Source organism: Hydra vulgaris, chromosome 02 (assembly GCF_038396675.1).
Source record: "Hydra vulgaris chromosome 02, alternate assembly HydraT2T_AEP".
NCBI lineage: Eukaryota > Metazoa > Cnidaria > Hydrozoa > Anthoathecata > Hydridae > Hydra > Hydra vulgaris.
The window spans coordinates 52205001-52231514 of record NC_088921.1 but is presented as its reverse complement, the minus strand read 5'-3'; the positions used below and the strand labels follow the sequence as shown (position 1 = coordinate 52231514).

General features: G+C 29.8%; 2 protein-coding genes and 1 long non-coding RNA gene across 4 annotated transcripts; 2 read left to right on the top strand and 1 right to left on the bottom strand.

The window, feature by feature from the left end:
* The first annotated feature begins 1931 nt into the window (after positions 1-1931).
* On the top strand, positions 1932-19820 carry LOC136077026 (uncharacterized). Of its 2 annotated transcripts, XM_065791339.1 has the most exons (3): positions 1960-2038; positions 16200-16325; positions 18786-19820. In XM_065791339.1, exon 3 carries the CDS (start codon positions 18797-18799, stop codon positions 19685-19687), a length of 891 nt encoding a protein of 296 aa, XP_065647411.1. In that variant the 5' UTR covers positions 1960-2038; positions 16200-16325; positions 18786-18796; the 3' UTR covers positions 19688-19820. The 2 variants fall into 2 exon arrangements, with proteins under 2 accessions (XP_065647410.1, XP_065647411.1); XM_065791338.1 differs by lacking the exon at positions 16200-16325 and having other exon boundaries at positions 1932-2038.
* Positions 7320-9937, bottom strand: LOC136077025 (uncharacterized). The gene is made up of 2 exons (XR_010636777.1): positions 9864-9937; positions 7320-9796 (listed from the first exon to the last, which is right to left on the bottom strand). It is a non-coding gene; the product is annotated as an uncharacterized LOC136077025 (long non-coding RNA).
* Positions 19821-23814: 3994 nt separating the features above from the next.
* LOC136076132 (uncharacterized) lies at positions 23815-24702 on the top strand. Its single transcript, XM_065789602.1, has one exon. It carries the CDS (start codon positions 23815-23817, stop codon positions 24700-24702), a length of 888 nt encoding a protein of 295 aa, XP_065645674.1.
* Positions 24703-26514: the final 1812 nt, after the last annotated feature.

The window sequence follows — 26514 nt, the reverse complement described above, 5'->3', positions numbered from 1 at the left end:
TCAAATTTTTAAAAATTTCCAAAATACCATTTGATCCATTGTTAAATAATAAAACTGCTGATGCTACAGCAATCTCAATTGTACTTCTACCAACATAAACAGTTTTTGGAGCACGCGTTCATATAATATTGTTCAATGCCTCATTAACATTTTGAGTCTCCCCATCTAAACATCTTTTTAAAAGGTTGTCTGAACCAAGATCTTTGCAAGAAAAAATTGGTTTAATTATATCACTTAGAGCCTTTGGTAGAGATATACTGTTCTTGTATTTAGATATATTGTTTAGCTTTTCCAATTGGTACTTACACCAGGATTCAATAGTTCGAGGGCAAAGTTATGACTGTCTTCAGGATCATCGTTTGCTGAACAATGATGTATGAGTGCAGCAATACTTTTTTTCATGCCATATATATTACCTTTATTTTGACGTATGGCCATGCCATAATAATTCTGAAGCGTATTAATAACTTTATCAGTCGTTCTTTCCTTGCCAGTCAGTCGCTTACCATCACTTAAAAGTTTGCCATTGTAACTAATTTTCAAAGCTCTTAAACGTGATCCAACCCTTTTCTAAACATGCCCAACACATTCACTTTTTAAAATTTTATATCCCGGATATGGGTCTGCATCAAATATATCTTTAAATGATATACTATCACCATCACCTCTGTATTTTGTATATCGTAAACTGTTTATTCGAACGGAACGTTTAAACATTAAAAGGGCACCAGCTGACTCAATTGCTCCAGCACTTCCTTTATGGTTAATGCTACAGTTATGTGAAGCATGCCAAATATTATAGGCATATGATTCTTTTTTTAACTCCCAGTATTTGCAATCTTTACAGTTTTTGGACAGTGTTTGGGTATCGACAGTAAATAAAAAACATATGAGCTAATCCTTTCTTTGCAGAAATGTCATGCTTTATTTGTAATTTTTTGCATTGACAACATGGACAAGTCCCAATAAAATTGATAATATCTCAAGTATATCAGTATTCATAAAAACATAGCATTCAGAGTCATTTTTAATTGTATTATGGAAAGCTTGAGTCCATTTTAATTTTTTTCGCAGAAGCTGATTTGTTTTGAGAAGTGGATGTTGTGACTTTATCTATATCTGTATATTTTCTTTCACTAGAAGTTTGTACTGTAATTAAGTTAACTGGACGTCTCTTTGCTCTCGACTTTTATCTTCTATCAGATGATCCCATATTAAAGTCGTAATATAAATAAATGCTTGGAAAAATCCAACAAAAAAACACACACCTATCTTGATTATTAAAATGCTTTCCGCTCTACTATGTTTAAAAATGTTTAAAGTTATGGATTTTAGAGCAAAAACAAAGTGGATAGCAGTTTGTATAAACATCCACTGTGTACTTATCTAGAAAATATTCACCTAATCTAAGAGTAATTCACCTATCTAAGAGTCTTACATGGTTGCTATGAGCGTTGCTAGGCGCTGAAATTTTACTACCTTAAAATAAAGTGTCATTTTAGGTATTTATAACTTTTTTTTACAAAAACAAATCTCTTTTTTGAATTCTTTGATATTTAAACTATTTAAAAAGTATGTTTGTGAAAAATCGAAAATATGAAAACTATTTAGAGATGTACCACCTTAATTGAATGTTAAGTTGGAAAAAGTATTTATCTTGAACTTTTCTTTTATTAATATTCCAATATAATTTTTTAGTGCTTTAAAAATTCATTTTGAAAAATGTTCTAAAAAGTTCGTGAATCGCTGCCGCACCCTGTTTATAGATATCTTTATATAGATAGTTCTATTACTTATAAAATAAAAAAAGCTTCATTAGTATAAAAATTTGTTTATTAATCTTTATAAACAAGTATGGCACAGTTATGATTAATATAAATGAGCGAAAAAAGTAAATATTTAGCTTTATTAACCTTAACAAATATTTTTTTAGCAGATAAATGAAACAGTTATATAAGTGTGATCCAGATAACAGATTCACGTTCAACTTTTTTTAAGCGCGGTTAAAATTTAAAAAAGTTAAAAGTCAAACTACAAGGTATATTTTATATTATCTTGTGTTAATTTATATGCATGTTAATTAATAATAATACATTTTCTTAAATGCGAAATTTCTTAATTATAACCTTAACGAATTGTTTTATTTTATAACAATTTCTTTTAGATCATTTATAAACAAGCCGATTTAAATTTAATTATAACCAAAAAGATATTATAAAATATAAATAATAACAATATATTATTGACGATTTGCTTAGAAACATTTATTCGTCATTTATAAACATTTTAAAACGTTCTTGTTTTACAATTTTCATCAATAAAGTTTAAAAAATGAAATTAAAAACAACAGGAGCAAGTAGAAGATAGAAGTCTTGTCATAAAGCCCCTATAGCAGTGTTTCCCAACCTTTTTAGTACCATGCCCCACCAAAGCTCATAAAAACTTAAAATGTCCCCCATGTTACATATGAATAATTTTTAATATTAGAAACTGTTCATAAGTAGCATAAAGGATATACTGCAGGAAGAAATTACAAAAAGTTATTTATTAAACAAAAAAATTCAAGTAAACAAAATATAGTAAACAATATATAAGTGAATAAAATAAAATAAATCAGGTATTCAAGTCTAAAATAAATGAAACTTAGTGAGATCCTTGTGCTTGATGCTGGTTACAAAGAGATTTTATATTGGGTTCCAATTTTGTTAGCTTTTTTCTTAGATCTCCCCGTGATCTTCTATCCTTCTTCATATTTAGCTGAATGTGATAGTTCAATAGACACTGTAAAAGAAAATATCTTCGCTTTTGCATCGACAAGAGTTTTATTTTTTCGTTGAAGTTCTTTATTCTATATATTTAGTTTTTCAAAAATATTGGGTAAAAACTCAAATATGCTTTAGAATTGATCGTAAGCAGATATTGCATTTCAGTTTTGTCGCTTAAAAAATCACTAAGAGTATAAACAGTTCCATAAATTTTTCATCAGTTTTAAGCAACCATTTTTTTGCCCATCATATTAGGAGCACCATCAGCAGCACAGGATGTTATATTTTTCATCGGTATTTTATTCGTATCTAAGTAACTTTTTAGAGTACTATATATATCTTTGGCGGTAGTGCTGTTTTTTAATGATTTACCAAATAACATTTCTTCAGCAAAATCATTATTATCAATGTATCTGACATATGTAAGCAATACTGCTTCGCTGTCTCTCAATGTTGATTCGTCCATTTGCACCGAAAAAAGTCTTATTTTTTATTTTTCGATAAGTTGTATTTCAACATCTTTACTCATTTTGTCGATTCTTCTGCAGACAGTATTGTTACTTAGTGGCATGGTTTTTACGTCTTGGTCATCTTTTTCAAAAATAGTTTTAACAAATGTTGATATAAGGTTTAATTAACTGCTCTTCTATTGTATGATTTTACCCAGATTTAGCGATGATTAATATTAACATTATGAGCAGTAAAGAGAGACTTTAAAGTTGCACTTTTTTTATAATTTTTCTTGAAAATTTGAAAATAATTCAAATTTGAATTAATTTGATCTTTATGTTTTGCCTTCAAACGTGCTTCAAGACGACCTGGTTTCATTGATTCATCGCTCAAGCATTGTTGATGTAATAGACAAAAAGGTAACCGCGCATCATGGACAGCAGATATGAAACCAAATTTTAAATACTTTTTCGAGTACTGACAAATTTTTTTCTTGCTTGCACTACTCATAAGCTAAAAAATAAATTTTAAAATCAATTAGGAAATTAAAAATATATATTTTGTAATGTTTCGTATTCTTATTTATTATTAAAAGAGAATCCACGTTGTTTTTTGTATTATATTTATTTCTATATTTGAATATTAAATTATAAACAACTAGTTATATATAAACTGTGTGTAGTCTTATCGACTTATTATTCCAACTGTTATTATGTTTAGCGCTATGGCTTTTAAGTGAGAATTCCTCGTGCGGAATTAGTCTCTCAAGGAAATACTTTTGCAATAAGTTTTCGTGCAATTCTCCAAAGGGAATTTCTTATTCCGCAATTGCAAATCGTTATTCCGAATTAGCGTTTGAAATGATTGTTCAGAGGGAATTGATTTCGTAACAATCATTACATATTTCTTTTTTTTTTTTTGAGGTATCTAAGTTCTAAATAATTAATTAAATATAATTACAATTATATTTACTTACCAATTATATTTAAATATCACTTATATTTATTTACAAAGGGTATTAAAAATTTGAAAACAAAGATAAATTCGAACAACTGCTTTTACTTCTAGTAATCGCAGCACTGCTTTTATAAGCACAGTACTTTTATTTCAAATTTACGGTTACGCGCATGACAGGACGATACAAGCAACTGATAATCTTAGTCCAAATTCTAGTTTTCCGAATCAAATCTTAGTTTTCCGAATGTATTCCAGCAAAAAAATTTAGCTGGAATCCGTCCACTTCATAATGGACGTTTCCTGGAGATTCGACTATGTTGTTTAATTTAGACTGAAAAAGTCCTTTTTTTTCATTGCCCCCAAACAATCGAATTGCCCCCTGAAAATTTCCTACGCCCCTTGTTTGGAAACACTGATCTAGATTGTTGTGATAATAATTAGCTGAAAAAGATTGAGTTTTATCTAAGTTAAAGATTACGAGCTGTTTAAGAGCACAATGCTGTAGCAGTAGTGAGATTCTTTTCAAATTTAAATGCCTCCTCCAAGCAATCAGAGAGTGTTGGATTCTTATCAAGACTAGAACAAATAGTAGCATCATCAGCAAACAATACCACTTTAGATGAGAGAATTTCAGGGAGATCGTAAATGTAAATTTTTTTTTTTTTTGTAATTCACCTCCCCAAGGCCAAGAAGGCCACTATAGATGAGGAGGCTACTTGTGGTTATAACCTTCTCCCAACTCTATAACTCCGAAACACTAACCTTGACAAACAAGGCCGCTGCGCGGAGAAACTACCAGGGACGTGGTGGAAATCGAACTCGGAACCTCTTGCTTATGAAGCAAGCGCTCTACCACTACATCACTACCGCATAATTTAAAAAAAGTATAGGGCCAAGGATAAAATCTAGAGGAGCCCCTGAAGTTACAGGAAACGAAAAAGAGTGCTGTTCATCGAGGACAACTTTTATACTACGATTGATAAAGAAGAATTCAATAGTCTTAAAGCTGCTACCTGATAAACCGTAAGAATAGAGCTTATGGAGAAGACCAGCATGCTAAACATTATCAAAGACTTTAGAAGTAGAAGAAGACGAGAGCAATAGCCTTAACTTCTCCACATATATCTTATACACAATAAAACCTATCAGTTGTTACCGTTTAGATATCAGCAATATAACAAGAAGATTGAAATTCATATTGATTATGAGAAAGTAAGTTATTAGATTCAAGATGACAGATTTTGTTAATCTGAAGAAGTGTTTGTTAATTAAAGAATTAAAAAACCCTGCTTATGATGGAAAGAAGTCTAATGGGATGGTAGTTAGATAAGTCAAATTGCTTTTCAGAATTTTTGAAAATTGGGATAACAGATGCTGCTTTTCAGCAGACTAGAAATCAAGTCTCTGATTTCTCTCTGCACTTGGTATATTCTCTGATTTCTCTCTGCACTTGGTATACATCTCTGAGCACTTGGTAAATTGATTGAAAAGTTCTTAGCAAACAATTCAGCTTTGTCTTTAGATGAGGTAACAAAATCTGAACCAGGGGCAGGTTTTGTCACTCGCCAAGGAGGGGGCTAAAAAAGTCTTAAAAAAAGAAAAAAAAAAGTCTGCATATTTTCATTTATAAGTAACTTTTGTTTGTAATTTTTTGTACTTAAGTGAAATAATCAACTTCAATTACGTTCTATTATACGTAAAATTACGTATAATAGTCAACTTCATTCGTTAGAATAACAGCCCAATTCAGTATAATAGTTCATTTACAAAAAAAAATTTCTGAAAATAAAGGCCTAAGGGGGGGCTACTACCCCCATGGAACAAGCCTCCCCGCCTCCGCCCAAAACCCGCAACTGATCTGAACCGTGTAAGGTTCAGATCAGTTGCGGGTTTAGGGCGGAGGACTTGTTGTTATTACACTATCAATCAGATATAATGTGGATTGAGTAATTCTGGTTGGTTTATTAATTCTAAAACCTTAGTTCATCTAGCTGCCATTATGGATCTAAAAATTGATATATCAATTTAATTACAGAATGTAGCCCAAAAACAAATTGTTTGAGCATTCGATTTATATGAAATTTGAATGCAAATAAATAAAAACATATATATATGTTTTTATTTATTTGCATTCAACTTTTATTTATAGCCTGCACGCTACCAAAATTTCATATAAATCGAATGCTCAAACAATTTGTTTTTGGGCTACATTTTGTAATTAAAAATTGCAATCAATTTAAAATTAAATAGAAGCGGAATATAATCTTCTGCTTAACGTTTGAAGTGGAATATAATCTTCCGCTTCTGCGGAATATATCTTCCGCTTTTAACGCGACAAGATGTGTTTTTGAGAATGAGAAAAAAAATTTAAATTTTTTATATTATGGTTTAAAAGCTGACTTTTAAGGCTCTAGAAAAAAGAGTATCAGCTTTAGAAAAAGCAATTAAAGCTAAAGACAGTTAACTGAAAATAACAAAAAATAGATGAACTAATAAAAAAGTTAGAAGATAAAAATTGTAATGATGAAAAAGGTCGCGCTGAGCTTTGGACTGATGTCGTAAAAGGTAAACAGAAGAGAAAATCAATAAACCAACTCAACTAGATTAAAGCAGCAGCCAAAGAACCAAAAGAAACGAAAAATGCGAGAAAAATATTTAATTTTGGTTTAACAGCATCTACAAATAAAAATAAAGATAATGTATTAGACGAGGATAAAAACTACGTGATAAATATTTTTAATAAAATGGATTTAAATGTTAATATAGAACACATTATCAAGTTAAAAACAAGGAACGAAAATCAACCACCTTTATCGTTGTGTTAAAATATAAACATGAAAAAAATAAAGTTTTAAAGTCTTCAAAAGTATTAAAATACGACTCGTTTTCGAAAGTATTTATAAGATCTTACAGAAGCAGAAAGACATAAAGCAAAACTCTCAAGAGAAGGATGTCACCGAATGAACACTGAAAAAAAACAATGAAATGAAAATAACTATTATTTCAGCACAGTGCCGGATTAAGGGCGTCTGGGGCCTCTAGGCACTTTATATTTGCCCCCCCCCCCTTAAATACAATACATGCAATTATTTTTGTTCTACCCACTAACACTACTCACTTAAAAATTTTAAAAATAAAAAAAGAAAATTGGTATATATTGTACTTTATTTTCAAACAGAGGTACAGAGTAGGCTTACAATTACACACAGAAAAACAAATTATTCATAAACTATTTATAAGTATTTGGTTTTTTTATATATCTACTTTTCTTGCTTTTGCCGCGGCAAATTTAGAAATCAATTCTGCATAATTTAATTCATTTACAAAATCATGATCAATGCATATAACGCTTAATGCTTATAATCGATCTTGGCGCATAACAGAACGCTTTTGATTTTTAATAAGCGCTAACTTCGAAAATGATCTTTCATCTTTGAAGACACCACACGCTATTGTTAAATATATCCTAAAAGCAATTGCCACGTTTGGATAACATTTTTTAAATTGTGCGGCCGTGGCGCACTGGTTAGAGCGCTTGCTCAATAAGCAGGAGATCCAGGTTCGAAACGAGCTCTGGACAAATTTTCGCGTCACGGTAAGGAAGGAGGCGTGAACATCCTGGTTAAATGCACTTCCGCGGTGCTCTGTGACAAAACCGTTAGGACTTCTTGGGGCACCTAAAATTAAAAAAAAAAAAAAAAATCTTTAAAATTTCAAAAATGTTTACTTCTGCATTTGGTTTGTTCTGACAAATCTGAATGTTTACGTGGTCATGGAAGTGAATCAATTCATTTTCGAACTCAATTTCTAGATCATTAGAATATTTTTGTTGAAGATATCTTGCTCGATTTCTTTTATCCAGTAAATTTTTATTGTTGAAATCGAACTAAACTGAAAAATTTAGTTGAACATTTTGATAACATGATGAACGTTTTTCCACTTCAACAATTAAACTTTTACTAACTAAATTAAAAACAATTACTAAGTACACCTGAGTGTTAAATTTTTGCTGTGGAGTTAGTGAACATTCTGTATTTCTTTTCCCTGGAAGTAGCTTTTGCTTAATAAGTCGCCTTAAACAACACTATATACAAATTCTGAAAAGCTTACTTGGTAAGCTTTTCAGAATTTGTATTTAGTGTTGTTTCAAGGCTTTTATAGCATCATGCCAAGCTGACGAGCGTGTTTCAGAAAGCCATTTAAGAACTAACGGACGGGAGATAACAAATTCATGATCATTTTTGGAATTAGTTATTTCTTTGTTCATTAGACTCCACTGATAGGTAGAATTAGCAAAAAAGCAGTACAATTTTTCTACTATTCCAAAAAACGACACGGCTTTGGAACATTTGCTTGCTGCGGTGTGTCCTACAAGGTTTAAGGAATGTGCACTGCATAGAACATATTCGGCAAGACTGTTAATTTGTTTAATTTTCATTTAAAGTCCGTTTTACTTGCCGGACATGTTAGCAGCGTTATCGTGACTTTGAAAACGACAGTTATTTATGTCAAGTTTGCATTCAGATAAATAATCTAACACAGTTTCAGTTAAGCTACTATCTTTGTGGCTTTTAATTGGTATAAATTTTAGAAAGCGTTCAAATATTTCAAAGGTGGCTGGATTTACATTGCGTATTATAAAGGTAAGTTGATCTACATGTTGTACGTCGAGAGTAGAATCTACTATTATGCCGAAATATTTTGATTTTTTGATCTCTTTTAAAATCATTTCGGTAATTTATTTGTCAACCAATTGTTAAATTCATCACAAATTGTTGATGACAACTACGATACATTTCCGTGACAACAATGACTTGCAAGGAAAGCATCATACTTTACCAACAACTCCAACGTACCTTAATAATTGCCATTATTAACAGAACCGATAATTTCATTTTGTCCTCTCAGAGCTAGACCTCATTTGCACAAAAATAAAATAACATCTATAATTCTTTGCGAAACTTTTTTCGAATAGTCACATTGAGATTCGAATATTCGCATTGAGAATTTACAAAAATTTAAATCTTGCTTTTTTGATCGAATACACTAACTCTGAAAGGAACGAGAATGTAAATGACTATTTTCATTTGATAACAATCGCGATGCCGCATTTTTCCGATTATTAAATCCCGTTATTAACATTTCAGTTGGTGTAGGAGAAAATAATTTGCAAACACCACAATACAACATTTTGGTCTTAGGAGAAAAAATTAACCAAGTACGATTTATTTCTTCGCCATTTATCATTTTACGTTTAAACATTGATTTTGAAAGAAAATTATTTCCGATTATCTGCGCAGTAGAACTTATAAATTCTGCATTGTCAAGTTTCTCAGACGATTTCCAGTCGGCAAGATCAGTACTAATAGTGTCGAAGTTAAAATTATAATTAGATTTAATAGGAATAGACTCTTCCTCCAATGCATTAAAATTCCCTTTGTTCATTAGTATTACATTTGCATTTGTCGCCTCTTGCATAGCATTATCATCAAGGTATTGATGTTGATGTCAATGGTTTGTCAATAAATCCTAGCAATGACATTTGTCCTTTTGCAACTTCCTTCATCTTCTTTTCATGAAATTTCCTTTCTTCAGCTCCGCTTAAATATTGCCTTTACATGGTGCTAAAATCCAATTAAGTAAATAAATAAATTTTGTTTTTCAATTAAATCAAACGCTAATTTTCCTTACCTGTTTTTCTTTTTATTAATAAAATTTAAATTATAACTTATTGGTTAAGTAAACGATGTAAACAAACGAAACGACTTGATTTATCTTAAATACTAATACTACAGTTAACATTGAATGGTGCGCATAGTTACGAACCCTTTCGTTAGTTACGACGATTTTTCTCAACTACTATTGGCTGTTTGAAAAGTTTGATTTTCTTTTTTCTTAAAAACAATGCATTTTTGCCGTGCTCAAAGAGTGAGAAATTCCAGCCGTTTCGCATAATGATTTGAAAATGCAAGTTTTATATTAACGTGTTCTAAGAATTAAAATTTTTAGTAGTATTTGTTTTCAAAATTAAACTTTACACTCGTTTGTTTTAAAATAAAATTTTAAATAAATACTCGTTTCTTGAGTGATTAAATACAAAATCAGAAAATATTTTTCAAATAAAAATTTGATATTCACAAATAATTTTTTAAAATATTTTTTAATTTTGGGGCCCAATCTACACCAGGGCCCCTAGGCACGTGCCTAGTGTGCCTAGTGAGTAATCCGCCACTACTTCAGCATCAGATACGATCGAGTGAAAATCACAGTAGAGCAATTCCACGACCGTCTCACAAAAAATGAAAAAATTAAACGAAGCCAATATACATAATACTATATATCAGTAGAAAGCTCTACTTTTCTTCTTTCATAAAATATATAGTTTGTTATAGTATGCCGCTATCATAAAAAATTATATGGGCTGAAACAGAAGGTAAAAATAGGCGTTTTTGCGATAATTTAAATCGTTTTTAATCGCCGAAGTTCAATTGAACCTATAAAAAGTTCAAAAACTGTCTTGCTCATTGCAATCAGGTTTTTAGCTGCACTAATAATTGCTAATTATGATAAAAACATACTTATTGCGAAACGAATTTAGAAAACCATTTATTTTAATCAAATGTTATTACCACTATTGTCACGCTGTGACATGTCACGCTGTGACAATTAGGGTACCAATAGTTTTATTTCTAAGACAACCGATAAAATTTAGGATTTCAAAATTCCAGCGCAATGAGAACTTTATCTAGTACATCTAAATAAATACTAACATGTTTAAAAAAATAATTAGCTCAAGTTATTTTTAGAATCTTTTTATGTCACGCCGTGACGTCACGGTGTGACAATTTTTTAACAAAATTTAAAACAATATTCAAAACTGCTTAACTGAAACCACAATTTAGTTTTTATCAACTTTAATTGGGCAGATTATTTTGCAGTTGCCTTTCTTTGGGTTTTCTACAAAAACTACGAAATATAGGTATGTTTTGGATAGGCAACATTTGCTCAGTTATCCTTGAGGCTCTGATTTGGGATACATAGAGCCTCTCTGTAAAGGATAGTTGTAACTCCATTGAGCCTTGGATGTAATACGTCCATCTCCATAACTGTTGTGCTGCTTTTTTTTAATCTTTCAAGGGTTTAATATGTCTCTTACTCATGCTTAACGTCAAAGGAATTATCGTGAAAGGCAGTTAGAAAAATTTGGCGAAAAAGTATTTAAAGAAAAAACACTCTTACAAAACTTCAAGCACTCTTGGAAAAGCTGTTAAGAGAGCCGAATCAGCACTACCAAAATCACCCAGAAAGACGGCAAAAGTTGTACAAAATCTTGTAACAAAAATGAATGAAACCCCTAGTCCAGAAAAAATACTTAGTTAAAATGCATTAGATGCTTTAACTGTAAAATTGGTTCTTGATTTTTACCAGCGTGATGATATATCCCGTCAAGCATCCGGTAAAAGAGACACCATTGTGGTGAGATTAAAGAACAAGAAAAAACTGCAAAAACATCATTTGTATGTGAATGTTATTGAAGCTTATGCTGTTTTTAAATGTGATTATCCTGAAGAATCAGTTGGAAAATCAAAGTTTGCAAGTTTACGCCCATCACGTGTGCTTTTGTCTAGTTCAATGTCAAGAAATGTTTATTGTTGTCAACGACATCAAAATATAATTCTTATCCTTGAAGCCCTGCACAAGTTTGATTTAAATTTTCTATTGTATTCACATGAATTTCCTCTTAGCATTGTGTATGATAGTGAAAAAGACATTTGTTATAATAATATGTGTACTACATGCAAAGATGCTGCAAAGTTTCACGATCTATATGTTTTGAATGAAATTGACAAGAATAAATGCATTACATGGTACCAATGGGAAAAAGTTGCAGATGGTAATGGAAAAGAATATATTAAAAAGATTTAAAAAAAGGGAATAGTTGATGATCTTTACAGCACCTTTTCAAAATCTTTAGCTTCATTTATTTGGCATTATTTTATTAAACAGAAAAAATCAAAGACATCGTGATCATAAGATCCAACCTCAAAGTAAACCAGACACAGCCGTCCTTCAAGTGAATTTTGCTGAAAATTTTTTAACTTTGTGGCAAGATGAAGTGCAGTCAGCACATTGGTACAAGAAGCAAGCTACTGTGTTTACTGCTGTATTTTAGTACTAAAATTTATTCTCGTCATCTGTCATAGCTTCAGATGATTTAACCCATTCAAAAAAATTTATTCTTGTATTTGTTCATAAATTATTATCTAACCATATTGAATCAAGTGTTAAAATACTACAGATTTAAACAGACGAGCCAAATAATTAATTTAAATATCGTTTTATTGCATCAGCAATACCCTGGTTGGAAGAGCAGCATGATTTAAAATTATTCTGAAACTTTTTTGCTGCTTCACATGGGAAAGGATCGGTACATGCTATTGGTGGGACCGTTAAAAGAATAGCAACGCAAAAAATAATGCAGAGAAAACATATAATAACTGATGCCATAACTTTTCATGAAGCTGTTAAAAATGAGACTAATTTCAATGTCTATTTTGTTTCTATAGAAGATATTATAAATACAATTTAAAAATTTAAAATTGATGAGTTATTTACATAAACAACAGCAAAACCAGGAATATTTGAAGCGAACCTAATTAACAACAATAATGGGAAAATACAAATGCCATCCTATTCTAGTGCCAAGTATTTAGTCAAACAACTTATGTCTACAAATAAAATCACTAAAAAACTTTAAAACGTTGTTCATATGACAGCAATATAATATGGACACGATTAGACACTGATATAGTATGGGCGTGTTCTGAAGAATACTATATAAGAACTATTTTTATGAAGATGTAATGATATATTTTTCTAATACCTCTCTACTAAGTTTTAAATTTATTAAAAACAGCCCATTTATCTGGTTTATAACTACCTAAATCTGTCTGGTCACGCTGTGACGTTTATCACTAGTTAATTAAAGGTGCGCCTGTTTAAAATTTAATTTAAAAAATGTAATTTAGCTATAAAACTTGTAAGAGTAATGTCTAAACTTTTTGTTTAATGCCAAGTTAATAATTCAGTTTATCTATATTAGCTGAATCACGGTGTTGATCTAAAAACTAAAAAACAATGAGAAAATATTGGTCACGCTGTGACGTTTTATATTTTCTTGCATGAATGAGAGGCCAATATATCCACCCAAATTTTTTTTCTTGTTTTTTGTAGCACCTGTTATGAGCTAACTAAAAAGCAAAAAAAATTCTTCTTATATCTATTTTAATATTAAAATATTAAAGGCTTAAGACAAAAAAAATGACGGGTGTCACGCTGTGACGGTCGTGGAATTGCTCAGTATAGCAATTACCAAAAAACTTTAAGAGTAACAAAATCGATTGTCCTAAATCAACCGACAGGAACAAAAAAATCATCAATGAAATATTAAAAAAAAAAAATTACGAGACTAAATCAATTGAGTCAGTAAACATTATCTAAAAATACAAAAAAGCCAACAATTAATAATAACGTAACAGAAAATTTTTTATAATGTCAGTATACAAATGCTAAACGTGGTTTAATGAAATGTCATTAAGTAATGTTGCCGGTTATAATATATTTCGCAAAGATCGAGTAGGTAAACGAGAAGGGGGAGTATGCATATATGTCAAAGAAAATATTAAATCTATTACACTTTCTGATAAAATGTTAAATGATGACGACTTGGAGCAAACTTGGACATCATTGCATATTGGCAACGAAAAGATACTTTGCGGATGCATTTATAGGCCAGGTACAATTGGCTATAAATATAATCTAAAAATAATAAATTCAATTAAAAGAAGTTACAACCTATTGATAAAAAGTAAGTATTTCGGTCTATTGATATGTTGAGATTTTAACTACTTTTTTATTAAATGGTTATATATAATAGTTCAGATATTCCTGCTCAAGAGTTCTTAAAATGCTTAAATAACTGTTTTATAACACAAAACGTAATTAAACCAACTTTTCAAATTAATAAAATTAAATCCACTAATGTTTTTCACCTAATATTAACAAAATCAAACAAAAGAATAATTTATTTGAATCATTTTCATACTTTGGGTGCACTTAGTCACGGTCATCAGTTTCTAAAGTTTTTGTATTGTTTTAGGAATAATTAAAAAAAAAAACAGAAACAGTAAAAGAAAAAATCTAACTCTGTACATATACGGCAATTATAATGTTTTTTCCGATATGCTAAATAGCTATGGCTGGCATCTTGAATTCAAAAATTTAGATGCTAATGTTTCATACAACAAATTTGTTGATATTTACAATTAAGGACTAATATATATTTCATTCCAACAATTACCAAGGGGGCTGGTAAAACTAAAGCGCCTTGGATTAACACTAACTTAAAGTTAATTAGAAAGAAAGGAATCCTCTGGAGAAAATGTTTACCCAATCGTTTTTTAAATGTATCAGAATACAAATCAGTTAGAAATAAAGTAAGATAAGAAAATAATAACCAAATTAAAATATATATAACAACCATCACCTTAAACGTTAAAAAAACCCAAAAGCAATTTATGCATATATAAACAAAAAATTAAAAGTTAAAGAAGGAATTAACGCATGAAATGTAAAAGGCAAACTTGAAACAAACTATTTATCGATAGCAAATTCTTTTATTAACTATTTTAGCTCTGTTTTCACCAAGGAAATTAATAAAAGTATACCATTCTTTAAAAGTAGGACAAACATATGTGATGACCCTACATTTTCACCTGAAGTCACTAAATCCAAATAAATGTACAAGAGTAGATGGAGTTTGTTCATTTCCTTTAAAGTGTTGCGCAGAAGTGTTTTCACTTCCTTTGTCACTTATTTTTAATAAATCGTATGACACTGGAATAATACCATCGATGTTGTTAAATGCTAGTTTAACACCATTATTTAAAAGTGGAGATAAATCGGATTTATCAAGTTATCGACCAGTATCACTTACTTCAGTTTTAAGTAATGTAATGAAACTCTTAAAAGCAACATTCATGTCGCATTTAGACAAAAAAAAACTGTTGTACAAATCTTATAAAATATATGGATCTAATAACTCAGGCAATGGAAGATAATTTACCAGTAGATATCATTTTCCTAGATATGAAAAAAGCTTTCGATTCCGTGCCTCACAACAGGTTGTGTCTTAACCTAAAAAATTATGGATATAACTATAAAGCAATAAGATGGCTCAAAAATTTTGTATGTAACAGAGAGCAACGCGTTGTCTGCAACGGCGATTTTTCAAATTGGTCTCCAGTTACAAGTGGAGTACCGCAAGGCTGTTTTGGGTCCGCCTATGTTTACTGTTTATATAAACGACTTACCGAATGAGTTATCAACGAATTGTAAAATGTATGCTGATAAAGTGTAATTTTATGCTGATGATTTAAATTTAGCAACTATCATAAGCAACACTAAAGAAATTTTTCAAGAAACTTCGAATATTCAGAAAGATAAAAAAGCTAATTTCACAAAAGATGAAAAGTGCAGTAGTAAATGAAAACACTTCAAATGAAAATAGTTCGTTTTTTGGCAAAGTAAATACGTTTTTTGCATCGCTTGATCCTGAGAAAATATATTTAATAGTAGTATGTTTTTAGAACTGAGAGTTTTTAAGATTAATCGATAATTAAAGTAATAAAATAATATAAATATATATATATATATATATGTATATGAAATTATATATTAGAAATTTAGAGTATTATCGCTTTAGACCGTACTTTTTTGGATAATTAATCGTAGTCCAGGAAAATATTTGTGTCCCTGGAAATATTTGGAAAGCATAAAGTTTTAAATATTTGTAAAAAACAAACTAATGTGGCTGCCAAATTGTATACCATTTTCAATTAAAATGGTATACAATTTGGTAAAAGTAAACTTTCTTAAAACATTTTAGTCTGATTCGACAAAAAAAAGCAAATTGTTAACCTTGCTACATATTTTTATTTATTATATTATTATTTATTATTTGTCAAGGTCTAATCTGGATCAACATGTAGAAGCGTATTGACAAATTGTCATTGTCAAAAAATGGCCGCAATCCGACATCAAATGTAGTGCAACAAAATGCTTTGGGATTTTGATGGATTCTTAAAGCAACATGTAAGTAATAAAAAAAAGACAAACTATCTCCGTTTAGAATTAAGTGTTATGTTTTGTCTACGCAAAATGTGTTAATCCTATTACTATTTAATATATACATTTAAAGCAAAAATTTTTTTGACCACTTTTGCATATAATTTATTGACCACTATCGAAAATTTACATTAACTTTGTAGTTAACATAGAAATTGCATTCAAGATGCCGCATCCCAGATTTAAAAGATATAGAGTGCAAGGTTAAAAACTGTTCTAATTCAATTTTTTGATTTTGATCATTGCCTGTCGCGTAGTCGAGTTTGTAATTTTGATCATATCAGAAATCTTAATGGGATATCGTATGCGAAGTATTACACATCACGGAACCAACTATGAAATGAATTACCAATTATGCTGTAAAATAAGTTAGTCTAAAATTAATTCGAAAACTTAGCCCATCCAACATTACAAATTAAATAAGCAGCAATTAAAGCTAGACTAAAATCTCTGAAACAATTGAATATAAATTATCAGAAATTAAATGAGAGCCAATAAGTAAGAGTTGTGAAAACCTTGATAACAAAAATAATTGAATAATAGCAGTGTCTGGAGTTCTGGATTTCTGTGATCAAACTCTGTTAGTAGAACCCCAACCAAGTGATGATAATTTAATGGAAAAAGAAACAATGTTTTCAAATTCAGTGGTCAAATTTGAAAAACTGTGTAAACTTTGAGTTAAGTGCTCTTTAATAATAAAAGAAGGGAAAAATACAGACTATTTATTTCTCACTGAAATGACAGAGCTCGCATGTGAGGTAAAGATTTAGGCAGAAAATGTACTAGACGCCACTGACCAAGCTTTTGCCAACATTTTGAACGAAAGAAAATATGATTTAAAAAGTGAAAAAGTAAAAAGTTGTAAAAAAAGGGTTAAAAAATGTTCTATAACAACTTAAAGATCTATTAAATTCAGATATTATTAATGTCGTTGTGCGTTTTATACATTTCTTTTTGTTATTTGTGTATGCTTTTCAAAATCTTTGTATAGATTTAAAATAACTTATTTATAAGTTATTTTAAGTTTATATAAGTTTAAAATAACATATATAAGTTATTTATGCTAAGAAAAGTTTATACATTCTTTCAAAATATATTTTTATTTACTTCTTTTAGCATGTTTTGCAAGTTAGGATGTAAAAATAACTTTAAAGTTTTTCAAATAAAAATCTTTTTTTTTTTCAAAAAAGAAAATAAGAGTAATTTTTAAATGTAAAAATTGACGATTACATTCCCTGTTTTAAATGCTAGGTACAACTCTGATTATACCACTTGTAAAATGAAGAACTCTTGTGTACAAATTACACTCCACAGCATGCCCGGTTGAATTTTTTTTTTTTTTTGAACCCATACTGATATTAAGCTGTTATTAGGTAAATGATTATAAAAATCTGTTAATTAAAATTCTCTCCAAGATTTTTAAAAATGTGGATGTAATAAATATGGTACAATAGTTGCTAACATTTGTTTAATCTCCTCCTTTAAATATAGAAATCATCTTCGCTATTTTTATTTGCTTAGGAGATATTCCTTATCTGAAAAAACAGAAAGAACATCTTTATAACTTCAAATTTTTTAAGAAGCATTTACATTGGTATTATTCATCAGCACCAACTGATTTGTTTGGTTTTAGTTTTTTAAAAGAGCATTTAAACTCTTCTTTTTAAAAGCGCATTTTAACTTAAAAAATTAGTTCAAATGAATTATATTGGGACGTATTATTCAACTTTTTAATATGAAAGCTGAATCAATATGTTGTTCAATTATTCGATTAAAACAACAAATTGTATATTATTCTTAATCAATAAATTGTATTGATAGAGAATAATATATAATTTGTTGGATTAATCGAATAGTTGAACAACATATTTATTCCGCATTTACATTATTATATAATAAAATTTTTTTATTAAAAATACGTTTAACAAAAACTTTATTTGTATAAGGTGATCTTTTAATATTAATAGATAATAAAACAGGGAAGTGATCAGAAATGTCTCTTTTTATTTTGCTTTTCAAAAAATATTCGTTACATAAAGTTGTTGTTATTATACTGTTATATTATACATCAGAGATGAAGCGGATTGAGTAATTCTGATCGGTTTATTAATTCTAAAATCTAAATTCATCTATCTGCCATTATGGATCTAAAAGTTGATATATGTTTTTATTAATTCGCATTCAACTTTTATCTACAGCCTTCACGTCACCAAAATATCATATAAAACGAATCCTCAAACTATTTATTTTTAGGTTATATTCTATAGTTAAAAATTACAATCAATTTTGCAACAAACTGCATTTTTTAACATTTGAAAGATTTATTATTGTAATATTTAATAAACAATTTAAACATTTAAATACACGAATAACTATAATTACTTTAATTGTATTGCATTTAATAATACTTTTTAATTTTGTTTAAAGTTTTAGAAAAAATGGATTTACCTCTTCTGCTATCAAATAACTTTCTTACATCTATTCCAAATTTCACACCTAAAGGACTGCAGTTGATGAGTGATAATGATGTAAACCAATCAATCGAATGCATTGAACTTTTCAAAACAAAAGTTAATAATACAGACGTATCAAACATTAGCGATGATTTGGTTTTGGTCCAAAAGTATACTTTAAAGGTTTGTGAAACGTTTATTTGTGCTCTGCGGTTACGTAAAGGTTCAGGAAATAATTTAGAGATATGTCAAGATGTAGCAACTATCATAAGCAACACTATAGAAATTTTTCAAGAAATTTGGAAACTTATTCGGAAAGATAAAAAAGCTATTTCACATGCTAATGACATTTTACAAGATATGGAAAGTGAAGTAGTAAATGAAAAGCCTTCAAATGAAAATAGTTCGTTTTTTAATAAAGCTAAAGCGTATGAAAACCCTTCAAATGAAAATAGTTCGTGTTTTGGTAAAGCTAAAACGCATGAAAACCCTTCAAATGAAAATAGTTCGTGTTTTGGTAAAGCTAAAACGCATGAAAACCCTTCAAATGAAAATAGTTCGTGTTTTGGTAAAGCTAAAACGCATGAAAACCCTTCAAATGAAAATAGTTCGTGTTTTGGTAAAGCTAAAACGCATGAAAATCCTTCAAATGAAAATAGTTCGTTTTTTGGTAAAGCTAAAGCGCATGAAAACCCTTCAAATGAAAATAGTTCGTGTTTTGGTAAAGCTAAAACGCATGAAAATCCTTCAAATGAAAATAGTTCGTTTTTTGGTAAAGCCAAAGCGTATTTTGCATTGTTTGATTCTTCGAAAATATATGTAATAGTCGGTATTGCTTTGGTTTTAGGGTTGATAGTCTTAAAGATTAGGCGATAAGGATCGATTTAGGATCGATAGTCTTAAAGATTAAGCAATAATCAAAGAGATTGTTTTTTTTTTATTAGACTCTTTATTTGTAAATTCAGTTTTATTGCTTTTAAGCATAACTTTTTCAGAAATTAATCGTAGCTCAGAAAATTATTTCTAGCCCTGGAAACAGAAAGTTAAAAATTTTAAATATTTGTGAAAAACAAACTAATATGGTTCCCAAAATGATGGCCATTTTAAATTAAAATGCCAAAATAAATTTTGTCAAAAATTTTATGTCTATTTGGACAAAAAAGCTTATTGTTAACCTTTCTACGTATGTATAAATGAATAATTAACAAAAAAATTCGTATTATGATTATTACAACACGTAGGTTTAAATTGTAATAAATATAAAAATAAGTAATAAATTTTATATTTCTGCATCGTAACTTATGAAAAGCAAGTTTACAGAATTTATTAATAAGATAATTAAAAGCCGGTATTTGTCTAAGTTTACTAAATATTTTAACTGTATGCTTTTTCCTGATATCTATGTTTTAATACGGCTGATACTTTGTAAAATGAAACCATATTGTTAAATAATTAATTTTAGACAATTTTGCTGATTGCTTTTTCAAAGCTAGTATTATATATTCAGTATAAGAAATTAATTAGTTGTTTTTTTTTATTTGCAATTTTTAAAGTATAAAACTAGGACAATGACAATGTATCGGGTACTTGTTGCACCAGTAAACTCGTTCGATGCAGTGCTACCTATATATGAATGTTTTTTTGATTTTTTTTTTTTTTATGGATATTATAATATCCATATAAAAGTTACCTGTTTTTTGGTAAAACCATCAGCAAACACTTGTGTTAACTCGTCGAATTTAAATAATCCAGTTCGTCTTGATCTTAAATGTTTCCCACATGAACCTTCAGAAAATAAATAGCATTTTTTATAATCAACATTATTATATTCATTCATTTTATATAATATGACTGAACATAATAATGTTGATTATACAAAATGCTGTTTATTTTCTGAAGGTTCATGTGGGAAACATTTAAGATCAAGACGAACTGTATTATTTAAATGCGACGAGTATAAAATAAGTATCGAAATAAAATGCATCGAAATAAAATAAAACAATCATTTAAATGATTGTTTTATTTTATTTTGACTCTGAATCAAACTCTTCTATCACTTCAATTCAAACTTTGCATTTTACAAATTTCACGTAAATTTATATTACATAACAATCCACAAATATTCTACAAAAAAATATCATTAAAAAACCTCTTTAACGAACTATTACGGACTATTAACGGACTATTTACGGACTATTAACGGACAATAAAATTACATTTAATATTATTAAGTCGCAGCCGGAAAACAAAACAGCCCCACAACCTTTTTTAGATAGTATCAAGGGTTTGTGTAATAAACATGAACTAAATCTGGAGAAAATAATTCAAAGTAAAAAAAAAATAAAAATTATTGGCTTAAAAAATTTAATTCCTGAAACGGATCTTCAAACTCTAAAATGTGCAGTTGAATGCTGGAACTCAAAAGAACAAAGAACAATCTTCAAGGATATTCTTGAAAAAAATATTCCTAGATGATAATAATAAAATAATAATAATAATAATTCAAGGATTTTTATAATTATCATGTATAAAACTCTAATTTACCTTGTATACTTGTATAGTGGGTGTTTAATAAATATATAAATAAAATAAAATATTATATTATATATGTTAGGGAGAGTTGGGAGAAGTAGGACACTTCTCCCCACTCTCCCCAACATATATAATATAATATTTTTTAGGAATTTTTTTTAGAGTAATTTTATTATCTTTTATATTTGATGTATAAACTGATGTATACATTATTTTTATTTTTTAAAGGTATAAATTACTTTAATGTAAATAATAAATCTACTTTTTTATAGCTAAAATAAGTAAGGTATCTGAATTGAGGGTTCACAAAGAATCAAATTTTAAATATTAAATGTTATTGAACGCTCCTGAAGTAGTTTTGGATAACGGGAAAAAGTATGTTGCAGATATTTTAAAAACTCAATTTTTTTTCTTAATGTATAAAATTTGATATTATATTCGTTTATAAAAACTCAGCACGTTCTCTTATTTTAAACAACTTTTTTAACTACCAATAATAAGGGCAAATCTATTATTCCATCTCTCTTGTATCGTTCAGACTTTGTCACCTCACCTAAAAACAAAGTCAATCTGTTTGCTGAGAACTTTTCATCAATATCATCTCTTGATTTCACTAGTTGCGTTCTACCTGATATAGCCGTCAAACAGGTTGATCCATTGCTTGACATTTGTATCACTCCAACTTCTGCATGTAAAGTGATTTCCTGTTTAGACTCTTCTACAGCTCGTGGCCCAGACATCATACCTGTTTTAGTCTTGCAGAAGTATTCTCCGGAGCTGTCGTCTGTACTATCAAAACTATTTAATAAGTGCTTATCAGAGTCATATTTTCCAACCTGCTGGAAAGCAGCATCTTTTATCCCTATTTTCAACAATTCTGGAGAGCGTAACGCAGTGGCAGCGTACTTGCCTCAGAAACAAAGGATCCGTGGTTCAAACCACACCTCTGGGCAAGTTTGCAACATCGGTTAGGAAGGACGCGTGAACTTCCAATTAAATCCTCATCCGTGGTGCTCTTTAATAAGACCGTAAGGACTTCTTTGGGCACCTAATTAAAAAAAAAAAAATGATTCGTCTAACTACCGTCCCATTAGTCTTTTTTCTATAATAAGCAAGGTTTTTGAATCTTTAATTAATAAACACTTAATCTCTCATCTTGAATCTAATAACTTAGTTTCTGATCATCAATATGGACTTTGACCTTCTCGTTCTACAGCTGATTTGCTAACAGTAATAACCGATAGATATTATTGTGCATTAGATAAAGGTGAAGAGGTTAAGGCCATCGCTCTTGACATTTCTAAAGCTTTTGATAAGATTTGGCATGCTGGTCTTCTCCATAAGCTTTCTTCGTATGGTGTATCTGGTAACATCTTTAAGAATTTTGAATCCTTCCTTTCCAATCGTAGTATAAAAGTTGTCCTCGATGGAAAGCACTCTTCTTCAAGTCCTGTAACTTCAGGGGTCCCATATGGTTCTATCATTGGCCCTATACTCTTTTTAATTTACATTAATAATCTTCTAGATGTTCTCGCATCTAAGGTGGTTTTGTTTGCTGATAATAGGGGAGAACGGGGTGAGATGGGACATGGGGTGAGATGGGACTTGGCAATATTTCAGTGAAAAATTTAATAAAGCAAAAGTTTTTTATATATGTTATAAGTTTGCAATAGCTTCTTCATAATATTGTATTTTTTAAGTTTCAGAAGTATTTTTTTTTTCGGATATTTGCGAATATGTAAAAATCTAACAATTTTCCTGGATTTTGAAGACATCATTAATATTAAATATTTATGTGTTGTTTGCATATATTTTTACGTTTATGGTTTTTAATTATTCACTATTGTTTTATTTAACTACTGAAAAAATATGATTAGCATATGGCAACGAGAACTATATAAAATAAAGGTTTTCTCACACCTACTAGTGATGGGGTGACTTGGGACAGGAGAATTGGGGTGAAATGGGACACTGTTCAATTTTATCATTTTTTTAATTTACTGTACTTTAACTTTTATAATCAATATTTTTGTAAAAAAGCAAGTGAACAGAAAATTATGTTTATGTTTACGATAAGATTTCAATGTTTACTTTATAGTAAAGTGTTTTTTATCATAGAAAATAATAATTGTTATATTGGATTTTTTTGTTACTTTGTCCTGAAGACATCTTTCACAGTAAGTATTGTTTTAATGCCAATCATTTTTGTATTTTAAATTCAGTTTAAATAAAGTTCTTCACTATTAGCCTTATTAAATTTAATCACATTATAAGTTTTATAGGGTTGTGATACTATTTTATTTTCATTAAAATAAATTTAAAATTTATAGCCTAATCTGGATTTTGGTTAATGCAATAAAAAAGAGCATAATTTTTTTAAATAATGGAGTGAGTAATATGAGTAATAATTTTTCAGATGCCAAGTAACAATTCGGTTAAAGCCTGATGCTCATACAATAAAAGCTGCTATGATGGCTGTCGAATCTGGCAGTTTATCACTACGAGCAGCTGCACAAGAGTATACGATTTCAAAATCAAGTTTACAGCGGAAAATAAAGGTTAATAAAGAAACTTCTTACAGTAACTTATACTTTGATGAACAGCATAAATATATTTTTAATAAGACACAAGAAGATAAACTTTCAATATATCTTCGTCAAGCATCTAATATCCATTATGAACTTGATGTTAGAGAAACAAAACAACTTGCATACCAATATGCAATTAAAAATGACATTAAAATACCAGAAAACTGGAAAAAGAGTGAAACAGCTGGAACTGAATGGTTTTATTTATTCTTAAATCGTACAAAATTATCTATTCGTACGCCAGAAGCTACCAGCCTCAGTCGAATAACTAGTTTCAATAGCACAAATGTATATACTTTCTTCAAAAACCTCGACAGTGTGCAGAAGCGCTATAACTTTTCTGCTGATTGCATTTACAATATTGATGAAACAGGTCTGACAACTGTTCATAAGCCAGTGAAATTGATTGCTGGTAATGGAGTAAAGCAAGTAGGACAGGTAACTTCTGCTGAAAGGGGAACCTTAGTTACAATGGTGGGTTGCATTATTGCCCTTGGAAATTTTATTCCACCGTTTTTGATATTTCCTCGTGTCCACTTTCGTAGTCATATGCTTAAAGGTGCACCAACAGGTTCAAAAGGTGATGCTAATCCTAGTGGATGGATAAACACAGAAATTTTTTTGAAATGGTTTGATCATTTTGTGGAGAATGAACATCCTAGCAAGGATCATCCATTACTTTTAATAATGGACAACCACAAAACTCATATATCGATTGAACTGATGGATAAAGCTAAGGAAAGCAATGTTGTACTCTTGACATTGCCTTGACAAACTCCAACCACTTGACAGATCATTTGGCCACTAAAGAAATTTTACAATTCAGCATGTGATTCATGGTTAAAGGCACATCCAAATACTCCTATGACGATATATGACATTTCTGAAAATTTAGGAATAACTTATACGAGAGCCTTTACTTCCCGAAACATTCATAATGGTTTTAAAGCAGCTGGCATTTTCCCGTACGATCCATATGTTTTCAGTAATGTCGACTTTTTATGTTCTTATGTATCTGATCGACCAATTCCAGCAAATGACAATTCCGACAAACAAACAATGCCTACATCATAGTGTGTTGTATCTGAAGTTATTAATAAAAAGAAACAGCAAATCAGCACTTCTGCCTACCATTGGACAGCAGAAGATATAAGACCATTTCCAAAAGTGGGTGAAGGGGTGGCAAAGAGAAAAAGTGCAAAAAGAAAATGTTCTAGGTCTCTGGTATTGACTGACACACCAACGAGAAATGAACTAGTTGAAAGTTTATCAGAATGTAAAAGAAAAAAAGAAGATAAAGATAAGAAAAAGAAAACAAGTTACGCCCTCAGTCATAAACGTAATTTTGACTCAATTTAAACATCAAGCAACCTGTTGAACAAAGTTACAAATGCATTTAGAATGGTATTTTATTTTAGTTAAACATAAATAAACTTTGTGTACTGTTATGTTTTATAAGGAGTAGAATAAACAATAAAATAATGCTTAAAATCATTTGTTTCTATTTTTGTCCTATTTTCCCCAACCATTGTCCCATTTCACCCCAACATGGAGTGACATGGGACAAACAGTGCCACTTTAAAAAACCAAGCCCTTGAACTTAATTTGATGGTTAAATAATGGGTTTTGCAATAATTTAACATGACAATTCATTGGGCTATAGTTTTAAACCAATTTGTATGGTTTTTGTGGAAAATTTAAAGCGCAGCACGCAAGCAAATTTTTTGTCCCATCTCACCCTGTTCTTCCCTACTATCATTTATTCTTGTCGTAATAAGAAGCTAACACTCTATGAAAAATTGGAGGGGCATTTGAGCTTGAAAAGGATCTCACTTGTGCTACAACATGGGGCTCACAGTGGCTGGTGAAATTTAATTCAGATAAAACTCAATTTTTTCAGCCTATTGGATGTTCTTGGAAATTATGACTTATTCAGTTAGTTCCGTGGTTTAACAGGAAACAATTACTAAATCCAGTGTCGACAACCCGGTGTATTAAGACGGAAAAACTCTGAAGTGTTTATTTTTATATAAAACCTAATCCTAATATAAAACTTCGATTAATCGTTCTAATTTTTTGAATAATCGATTAATTAATCAAATCAAAAAATAAACGATTAATCGATAACAGCCCTAGCCTCTTGTGCCATCTACTAAAATTCATTCTCGTGTTACTCGCCATTTAATAAAGTCTCATCCTTTTTCTGTGACTGTTCCTACCCAGTGAAAAAGCGCACATGGGATACGCGTGGATTTTTTTCATATGTAACCCATGTGGGGATTATTATTTTGTCCCATGTGGGTTTCGTATGTTAAATCCCACATGGGTTTTATGTGGTAAATCCCACATGGATTCCATATGGTAAATCCCATAAGGGATACGCGTGGGTTTTTACCATATGTAACCCATATGGGGATTATTATTTTGTCCCATGTGGGTTTCGTATGTTAAATCCCACATGGGTTTTATGTGGTAAATCCTACATGGGATATAGGTGGAAAATACTACATGTTATAGATGTTAAATGCCACATATTTTAATCCAAATGGCATAAAAGTTGTCAATACCAGACAAATGAAAGTC

What these genes read in the sequence shown, in the direction of transcription:
- LOC136076132 (XM_065789602.1), top strand. Translation starts at nt 23,815, where the DNA reads ATGGCTGTCGAATCTGGCAGTTTATCACTACGAGCAGCTGCACAAGAG.
- LOC136077026 (XM_065791338.1), top strand. Translation starts at nt 18,797, where the DNA reads ATGGATTTACCTCTTCTGCTATCAAATAACTTTCTTACATCTATTCCA.